Below are 10874 nucleotides of genomic sequence, written 5' to 3'. Positions count from 1 at the left end.
ATCTACGAGGAAATCCCCCTCCGAGGCATTCTCTACCATCGCACGAGTTGAACGACCACCCTTCTCCACCATCGCACGAGTTGGACGAACCCCCCTTTCTCCAACATGGCATCGCGCTCCTCACGTCACTGCACCAACAACCAATGCTACAACGCTCCAACTATCACCTACGAGCCGACACTACAACGCTCCAACGATCAACTTCTACTAGCCAACACTACAACGCTCTAACGATAATCTTTTACGAGCCAACGGTCCCCACCCCCGCATCTAGCTGCGCAAGAATCTCCACATTAATTTCTCTTATTTTCTCATTATATATCTGCACATTTTTGTTACTTATTTTCTAACTCACCAAAACAATACACTAATTACTCCCCCTGTTTCCAGCAGTGTATCCTTCCATCTTTTCGCCCCACCGTCGTAGACTAACATTCCGTATTATCTTGGATAAGTACATATTTTTTCCGTTCTCAGTGGCAACTAGAAGGAAAACGGTCTCCACACATTTTTATTCCATACATGAACGTGTCCAAAGCCCTCTCTGACTCGACATACCGACCCTATACACGAAGCCAAGCTACGTTTCCACCAACCATGTCCCCTCCTTCTACTACCAACTCTTCAGAAAATTCACCTCCTACTCAAAACACCATGACAACACAAAATCTTATCACAGTCATCAAAGATGAGACAACATTACCACTCTTCAACGGCAGGAACATTCCTGTACACAATTTCCTCACTGAGGTTCACTCAGAAATACTACGTAGGAATGCCACAGGTGACAAAACAAAGATATCCATCTTATCATTTAAAATAAACAAGAATGACACATTAGCTGGTGACGTCTTTCAGTCTGACTTATTTGAAGAGACAAAATCCTATGATCAATTCGTGGAACAAATCAAAAAGTCATTTGCTGCTTTTGAGTCATTTGGAGCACTTTCCTCCCTATACTCTTTGGGAAAAACTTACAATCATGGCCCACACACCACTAAAGAAAAAGCTGTCAAAATAGCTTCAGCATTTAAGAGCGAACTCAGAGAAAGCTTAAAAACTTAGACCAGATCTCAGACAACAAAATTCCATTGGAACACGTAGTATCCCTCATGGTATACTTTCACCCACTCTCCTAATTACACCCAGACACGCTCCAGAAAGCTATCACAATTCCATTCACACCAGGTATCACATTAGGCGAAATCCCCAGGAAATTCTCTGACACGGACCAAGTTATCACTCAGATACAAAATCAGTCAGTATCCACCCACACACACGATAGCCCAGGTCACACAGTCCCCCTTACACAGCACGAGATCAAGGCATAAATCACGCACTCGAGATCGCTCACGACAACGCTCTCCTTCAAGAACACGAATGTTTTGTACATACTACCACAAACTAGGGCACCTTGTTAACACGTATTATCACAGATACACGTCACAACCGAACTGATACTGCGAGCATCACTGTACACATTTTCACACGAGTAATCGTTGCTGTGGGTTGTTAGCACAGAGGCAACACAGACCAGAATCCCCAGATCTCTCTCCTGCTAGACATTAACGTAACACATCTTCTGCTAGATATTCATGTAATACATCTCTTGCTAGACATTCACATAACACATCTCCTGCAAGGCATTCACGTAACACATCTCCTTTGTGACTACAGAATACAAAGACTTAGTGCACATCCAGGAAAGTGATTTCATACCAAGATATTCAATCTTCAACTCTACTGGTACATACCCTGGATATCCCAGACATGTCTTCCGATTCCTTAACTTTCAAAGCTAAGTCTAGTAACACCAAAGTGACAATATTTCTCGACACGGATTCCCCAGTTAACATCATGTCAGTACATAGTTTCCACAAATTCCGCACTGAAACAAAACGTGTCACCATTTTGGAACCCACCGACGTTAACCTTTGCAAAGTAGATGGTGTACCACTCCCAATCATTGGTAAATTCTCCCTAGATATTAGCTTCAAAGATGAATGTCCAGCCATTCCAGTTACCACCCACGTAGCTGACGTTTACTTTCCTGCTGATATCCTCATAGGCTTAACAGTGATGAAGCAACATAATACTGAACATGGCATCATTTATACTAATCATTTCCTCCCTGCATTGCCATCAGCAACTTCCCACAAGGTCAACCACATCAACGTGGCCGAGCAAGCAGAACTTGATTTAACGTCAATTAATTCTAGTCCCACCGCTCAAATTCACTCCATTTCATCACATGAGGATACACCAGCTGTTACCCCAAATGGCACCGCCACACAGACACATTCCCACGACACTAACTCTACTACTTTACTGACAGTTGTGGACATACGTAACAAACGCGTTAACTCTTACCGCATATCCAAACCAGCAAAACTCAGAACAAAACATCCAGGGTTCGAATCCCAGTAGGAGAGTTTAATTTCATATGTCATAATGACACAAAAACTTGCCGGAAGTCTAGCCCGCATAAAGGATTTGATGCAATACAGTACATACCATGTCTCGCGGGCGCCCTCGGTGGAAAGACTAGGCCGTGAACAAAGTCATTCCATTTTGAAGGGTCGTCGTGACACGATGGTACGGCCTTCGTCTTATAATAAGTAAGCCACCAAGGCGAGGGCTCGAATCCCAGTACGAGAGTTATCAAATTGTGATTTAATACACTTAATTTCACTGTTAATATCATTCTATGTAGCCACCCTACAACAAAGCTAAAAACAATAATATTCACATATATTTTTCTTGTTTGTGTGAAATATTTTCAGATGTACTATCCCCGTGAACATTTCTTGTAAAAAATATTATATGCAACAACAACAGATATATTTGCATAACTTTAATAACATCATGTAGTTAGGTTCGACTGTCCCAAACAAAATATAGTTCGTGGAGTTATAACTGTTGGACTCGGGAACTTGATCCCTAGGCTGTCCGTCTTTAGCAAAAACTAGGGCGCTACCAACCATGCCATGAAAGATGTACAAAAGGGATATTCTGGAATTTCTCTTCTATCCACCAACATCAACTAGTATGTTGTAGTACGTAGTCTTAGTTTCACAAACTCTTTTATTCGGGAGAACCATCCCGTACAACTTAGAATTCGATTCCCGGAGGCAGAGTTGTTTAACCTCTTCGGTGGGATGACGTCTAAGTAGTTGTAGCTGAGTGGCCCTCATATTCTATAAACTGGCCTGAGCATATTTTCTGTGGTTATTAACATTCAGAGTGAAAGAGAACGAGTACTACAGCTGTAACTTTATATCTTATAATGTGAGTATTGTGATACATCATCGTACATCAGGCAGCTAATGCTGCCCGCGAGAATTTGACTCGTATTAAAGAGGTTAAGAATACAGTATAAATCTTGGACTAACACCATGTTTAATGTTATTAAGTTGAATGTACCTTATGTCAATAAATGTCTTCAGTTTCTGAAACCATGACAATAAAATTGCATCAGAACCACATGCAGCACTTTCAAGATTTATTTGTCAGAAAAATCAATGATTCTCAGGTGTTTTGAAGATTGTTGATTTCCCTTCACACATGGGTCGTTGGACAGTGTGGATATGAAAGCTGTATAACAAATATATATAAAAACTTTCCAAATATTTTGAAAAACATGACAAAATATACTACTGACAATAACGTCAATATATTATTTCCTAACTAATCAAGATATTCTTATGATTTGCTTTTTTTTAAAGGAACAAATCCAACCTTAAATACTGATGGTGTACTTCGATCATTCCAATACCTGTCTCATTGTGTCGCGAGATTTAAAAGGAGTTGAAAAATCACTGTAGCCATATCTTATGTTTTTATAAACATATATATTGAGGGACTTGTACAAGTATACACTTTTTAATTTAGTGTTATCTATGAAGAATTTTCATACTACCTAGTAAAAATTATACAAGTTTTTCTTGCACATGACATAAGATATACATTTTTCAATGTTGAAACTGTGTGAACTGGGATGTCGGCCAGTAGTTCTCTATGTTGTGCCTGTGGAGTGGATGTGAAAGAGATACTCTGTAAAACTGTCTAGTAACAATGGGCCACACAAACTCTAGTAACACAAAATGACCAGGGCATTTTTTCAGTAACAGCCAGTGCTTCAGTCTTTGGGGACAATATCCCAACAAGAGGTGAAGTCACAGAGATGGCAATGGAAGGGTTTAAGGAGGGATAGTGAAAATTAAAGGATATCGGGATTCTTTTATAAATGGAAGTTAGTGTCCACACACAAAAGAATGCTGAGTGACTTGATCCTGATGTCACTAAAGTCCCTAAGATAGTAACTACTTAAAACATGCTGTCAATGCGTCATGAATAGGAACGAAGATAAGGTGTATATGGAAAGGAGTGGATGGTGTCAGCGTTGCATAAGTGGTCGAAGCGATGACGCGACTCGGCTGGCGTCTTTTCAAGAACCCCTCACTATTCGAGGACCTCACTAAGGCGACGCCCTCTCACGCCAGGAATTCTATCCTTCCGCTTCTTTTGCAGGGAGGTGAAGGTCTGGTTGCCTGCAGAGGCGAAAATTAGTATCTCAGTTTGGACTAATGTGACAGTTAGAGTACATATCATATTGTTTAGCAAAATCCAACTTCACCAAGGAGGCACCTATCGGTGTGGTTTCTTTGGTATAAGAGGCAGTGATACGACGATACACTTGGATAAAATTTATTGTATAGCATTGACTGTTAGTACCAAGGAAGCACCAAAATTATGAAACCTTGATTGTTTGAACTTACTCTGCAAGATGATAGAATGAAGACCGTTAAATGTTATTTCGTGTAGAGATCGATGAGTTGTTTTGAGGAATATAATGAGAAAAGTCGATATATTATAATACAATGAGTGCAAGAGATAATTCAAGGCTATATGGGCCTCGCCATTTCACAGATTCTTCTGGTGACGAGAAAGCCCTGGGTTGAACAGCAAAGCTTCGTTGACTATGGAATCACCAATAAAAACAAAAGAGTTCCCCCAGTGAGAAGGTACCTAATTCCCATCACCAATCAGTGCGAGAGGTAAATGCAAGGGTAGTGGGTCAGGGATTGGAGATGGTTAAAGAAAATGGAGAGAAGTGGGAGGTGAGCCAGCTGTTGTTTGCGGACGACACTGCGCTTGTGGCAGGATCGGAGGAGGGATTGAGGAAGTTGGTGACAGAGTTTGGGAGAGTGTGTGATAGAAGAAAGCTGAAGATAAATGTGGGTAAAAGTAAGGTGATGAGATGTACAAGGGGTGAAAGTGGCAGTAGACTGGAAGTGAGCATTAAGGGAGAGCGACTGGAGGAAGTGGATAGTTTTAGATACTTGGTAAGGGAGAGCGACTGGAGGAAGTGGATAGTTTTAGATACTTGGGTGCAAATGTGGCAGGAAAAGGTGGAGTGAAGGTGGAGGTAGAATGTAGATTGAGAGAAGCGAGTAAATGCCTTGGTGGATTAAAAAGTGTAATGAGGAATAGACATTTGGGAATGGATGCTAAGAGGTGACTATATGAAGGAGTGATTGTGCCAACAGCACTGTATGGGGCAGAAACATGGAACATAAGAGAGGAAGAGAGAAGGAGTTTGAATGTGTTTGAGATGAGGTGTCTGAGAAGAATGATGGGGGTTAGTAGGCTAGATAGAATGAGATATGAGGAGGTGAGGAGAAGAACAGGGGTGGAAAAGGAGTTGGGAGATAGGGATGATGAAAGAGTATCAGAATGGTTTTGACACATGGAAAGAATGAGTGAAGAAAGACTAGTAAAAGAGGTATGGAAGGCAGATGTGGAGGGAGTGAACATGAGGAGACGTCCTAGGAAGAGGTGGTTGGATAGGGTAAGGGGGGCTTTGGGAAAGAGGGGAATGTCTGTTGAGGAAGGACGGGATAGGATAGAAGACAGGGGTGAATGGAGAATGGTTGTATATGGATGATGATGTGATACAAGAAGTGGAATGGGAGGGGGGATGGGGGGTGAAGTAGTATGTGTGAGCAAAATTTGACGCAGACCGAAGGGATTTCTCCCGTCTTCTCCTTTTATGCATGGGGGGACGGAGAGAGGGGGTCTCCGATTTAATGAAGCGGTCTTGCTGTGGATGTGCTGTGTCTTGCGACACTGCTTCTGACCCAGGGCAGTGGACAAGGTGCAGGGATGACCCGTCATCCAGGAGGTGCTAAGATAAGAGGGAAGAGGGAGGGGGAGCGGTGTGGAGTGTATGCAGGGATGGAATGGGTGGGAATGATTTTATGCCTTTTCCTTTTTGGCTACCTCCCTTGTAAGGGGGAAAAAGCCTTGGTATATGTATGTATGTATGTATGTATGTATGTACCAATCAGCCATACAGACGCATCGCCTAAAAAGTATACAAAAGATTGCCTTGACCAGATATGCAAAAATCGAGAAAGACCAATAGATACAGGCAAGTAATGAAGCACGGAGCAGGATCGGCGACGACTTCTTCTATAGTTACATTTGTACAGACATCAACAAAACTTAGAAATATCGATTTCTTACTCACTTGGACAATCCCGCTCGTCCTCTCCGCCACTACAGTCAGGGAACCCATCGCACACCCACGATGGGTGAATGCAAGCGTGGTCATCACAGGGATGGTAGTCGTTGTAACAGTGCCCTGGTGGAGGGGGAAGAAAGATAGTTGGGTTCTGGAATTCAGGAAGTAGGCATATCAGAGAGACCGTAGGCGTTGGGAGATGCCGTTCGTCACGAAAAATTTAATAACTACATGAATATGCTGTGGAAGACAGTAGTGTAGTAAGTGACGGTGAGGGGAATATTGAGAGAACGTGCTATGGTGTTGAAAGAGATAAGATGGTACATAAGTTGATTCTTTCTTTTCTCTCTCTCTTATAGTACGGGGATAGGAAGAACCTGGGCTTAATCCTTGATGCAGAAACGGGACAAAGGAGGAGACACAACGGGAAACACTGGGAGGTGTATGCAGATGCGAGAAACAGAAGACGGAGATGGGTTGGACATCGGACTGAAGGTAAATTTGGTAGGAAACACGGGTTAGATCAGGAACACTACATTACTAACGTTTTGACTACAAGTCTTCTTGAGAGTGTTCCTGACCCAACCCGTGTTTCTCTACCATCTTTTCCACTCGACCATCTCGTCTTCAAAAAACACATGACCAAGATACAGGAAGGGTCATTGCAGAAAAGAATGTTGGATTGGATGTGTTTGGGGTCGCAAAAGACTACCTGCGGATCCTTGGAAGAGATGGGAAGAGAACATAAAACGTGATTTGCAGAATACAAGGGTAGCCAACTGGTTAGACTGGAAGAACATAGCACAAGACAGAAGAAGATGGCATAAGTTCACGTCAATGAATATGTTTCTACAAGAGAACAATGGATCAACGTTGTGTGAGTAAAAGATTAAATTGTTAACTCGGCAAGTGTTGTTCAGGTTGGTGTGTAACTATGACTTAGAGCGACGAAAGCATTCCCTCATCTTAGCTGAGCTAGATGACTTAGAAAGAGTTGTAGTGTTAACCCGATTAGTGTCGCCATTAATCAGTTTGTCACGGGATTAAGACCTCCGTTACCGGGATACTTTGTGAACCAAACCCTCCGTATTACCTGCACCGAAGAGCTCACTCACCGTCGCATTTGTCTTCGTCCTCGTGTCCCGCACAGTTCGGAAAGCCGTCACAGACATAATCCAGCGGTACGCAAGAACCATCGTTGCAATGGAACGATCCCGCTTTGCATGCGTCTGTTGACCATTGAAGGGAAATTTTAGAAACCACATGAGGCTCCCAACCCTCATTTTTCTTATCCAAGCTGCTGCATGATATTCCCTGTTCCCAATGCAGCTGGTATAATTCTACGAGTATCTAAATTCAAAATATTACCAAATCATCATAGGCATATTTTTTCACTTAGTACGTAATGCTGTGTAAGTATTTCTTGGCAGAATTTGGGATTTTTTATCTAACAAACACATGGTATATGAAAGAGATAATCTACTCTTTTTCATTGCAAATAGCATATTTCAAGTTCTGTTTACAACACTCCTCTACCCACCACAAAATTCTTCGTCATCGCCGCTCAGGCAGTCCCACCAACCGTCGCATGCTAAGGTGTTATGGACACAGTTGCCCATCAGGCAAGACATGTAGCCTTCGGAGCAGGTGTCTGTGTGGTTATCTGCAGGAAGATAGGCAAGAAACAAGAAAAGTAAATGAATGATGATCATCTTACCAATCTTCTGTTTTAAAATATGTCATTCGTGTAATTAGAAAAGCAAGGCTCTGAACCGAACATTAGTTTGTTCTTTAAATTTTTTGACGTTCATTTTTCGCCCTGGTTAAATAAGATCACCTTTCGGCAGTCAGAACAAACGTAAAAGTCCTGAATGATAGACCAGATAATGTTTGTCACTGCAGTCAAGTAGTCAGATAGAAAACGCGAGTTGAAGCTCCTCCTGCGACATGGCGTCATGTCGTCATGTCGTCAGAGGGCGAATTTGGATTCCCTTACCGCAATACTTCTCATCAATGCCTGTGGCAAAACACTCCTGGTAGCCGTTGCAGACCAAGTAGTCGCCGATACAATATCCCTCAGGGCAGTGGAAGTATCCAACCCCGCATTCCTCTGCAGCCACGAGGGTGAAAAAAACACACATAAATTTAAGTAGAAATAAGGCGTATTCTGTGACTATAACAAGCACAAGTATGAAACTAATTTTACGCGTACACGGAATTCCGGTTGCCTGTTATCATAAAGACATGGGGTGTCAAAAAATAGTGTCCAATGTGGGCTTTCTTGGACATAGTTTCTACACAACATTCCGACAAAGGAGGACGGAGAATCCCATGTAAAAGACACAGATGCCTGCCGGTCGAAAAGCCGGTCTACCACCCCAAAATCTGCAAAGAGGTGTATTCCCGAAGGGCCGGTACTTGGTCTACAGATCAGGTCCAGAAACTCACTCTATCCTCTATGTTATTTCCACCAACCTATCTTATCTTTTGTTTATTTTTTACAAACACAAATGAATAATACAACTTATAATATCACAAATATAACCTAATTGAAAGAAGAAGGACCATGTAGATTAAAAGTAGGAGAGACGAAATAGAAAGAGTAGAACCAAAGAAGTTTATCAACAAAAGGCAGAGATTAGAGAAAAGAAAGAGATACTTGGATGAAAAAGAGAAAAATATTCGGAAAGGTATTAAAAGGACCGAGCGCAGACATGCTTTAGGAAGACAGCAAATGATATGTTTGAAAGATAGAAATGGAGAAATCATTAAATGTAGGGACAGAATGGTTAAATGAGTAGACAAATTTTACCAAGACCTTTACTCGTCGAAGACCATAGTTGAGTCAATGAATTCATGTGTAGACGTTAATAGTGTACCAGAGATTACAAAGGAAGAATTAGAATTTATTCTAAAAATATAAAACAAGTAAAAGCACCTGGGAAGATGCTATATCGATAGATCTGTTGAAAGACGCAGGGAAAAAAGTTCATATTAAGTTAGCTTAGTTGTACACCCAGTGCATACGTCAAGAAAGCGTTCTTGAATCGTGGTGCAATGCTATAGTGATTTTGCTTCATAAAAAAGGACCTATCAACAGCTTGCTATCAAATGTATATAAAATATTCTCAAAGATCCTACAAATAAACTAAGTCAAGTTTTAGATGGAAACCAACCGAGAGAACAAGCAGGCTTCAGGAGGGGATACTCGACTCTAGACCATTTGCAGGCGATAAGCCAACTAATCGAGAAAACGACAAAATACAATATACCTTTTGTTTAGCATTTGTAGGTTACGAGAAGGCCTTTGACTCGGTAGAAGAAATGACAATACTAAACTCGCTACGCAATTAGGGTACAAACGAACAGATCGTAAGGGTTTTAGAAAATATTTTTGAGAAAGGTACCGCTATAATTCGACTACATAAAGATACAAAAGAGATCAAGATCGAGAAAGGAGTACAGCAAGGCGATATAATTTCACCAAAACTATTTATAGCTTGCTTGGAAGAGATTTTCAAAGGTTGAGTTGGGAAGAGAAAGGTTTGAAGATTAATGCCAAATATTTGAACCACCTAAGATTTGCGGATGACATTATTTTTATTCCAGAAAGAACAGAAGACTTATGAGATATGCTGAGTGATCTGAACAAGGAAAGTCTCAAAGTAGGTTTAGAAATGAATAAGAGTAAAACCAAAGTAATGTTCAACACGAAAGTTCAAAGTAAAGAGATTATGATTGATGGTGAGAGTTTTGAAGAAGTTGAAGAGTATAATCATTTAGGACAGATGGTGAAAGTGACCAAAGATCATGATACTGAAAAAAGAAGACGTATTACAATTGGTTGGAAAGTGTTTGGTAAGTATAGAAAAATCGTGAGAGACTCTCTACCTTTATGTTTGAGCCGTAAGGTTTACAATCAATGCATTCTGCCAGCAATAATCTACGGGTATGAGACTTGGAAACTGACGAGGGCGATGGAAACAAAGCTAAGGACTGCACAGAGGAGAATGGAGAGATCAATGACGGGAATAACGGTGAGAGACCGAAAGAGAGCAAGTTGGGTGAGAGAGCAGGCTAGAGTGAAAGATATTGTGGAGGCGGTAAAATAGAGGAAGTAGAATTGGGCAGGTAAGTTAGTGCGAACGACTGATGAGCGATGGAGCAAGTATGTTACTGAGTGGACGCCGCGAGATGGGAAGGGTGGAAGAGGGAGACCAGACAGAAGGTGGAGAGATGAGATTGAGAAGTTTGCAGGAGTGACATGGCAGAGGTTGGAGCGATCGTGTGAATCATGGAATGCTATGAAGAAGGCCTTTGTTCAGCAGGGGACTCTGGATGGCTGATT

General features: G+C 41.6%; 1 protein-coding gene across 1 annotated transcript in view; it reads right to left on the bottom strand.

The window, feature by feature from the left end:
- Nucleotides 1-3380: 3380 nt before the first annotated feature.
- The window catches only part of LOC143018130 (uncharacterized), a 12239-nt gene continuing 4745 nt past the window's right edge, over nt 3381-10874 (bottom strand). Inside the window, exons 3-7 of the mRNA XM_076173256.1 lie at nt 8523-8636; nt 8067-8189; nt 7642-7755; nt 6533-6646; nt 3381-4550 (exon numbers count right to left, since the gene is read on the bottom strand). Coding sequence (XP_076029371.1) covers nt 4462-4550; nt 6533-6646; nt 7642-7755; nt 8067-8189; nt 8523-8636 — 554 coding nt within the window. The 3' untranslated portion in view covers nt 3381-4461. The remainder of the gene's footprint in view (nt 4551-6532; nt 6647-7641; nt 7756-8066; nt 8190-8522; nt 8637-10874) is intronic.

This window comes from Oratosquilla oratoria, chromosome 34, assembly GCF_046742065.1.
Source record: "Oratosquilla oratoria isolate Oo_2021 chromosome 34, ASM4674206v1, whole genome shotgun sequence".
NCBI lineage: Eukaryota > Metazoa > Arthropoda > Malacostraca > Stomatopoda > Squillidae > Oratosquilla > Oratosquilla oratoria.
The sequence above is the reverse complement of the archived record's forward strand: the minus strand, read 5'-3'. Positions and strand labels throughout refer to the sequence as shown.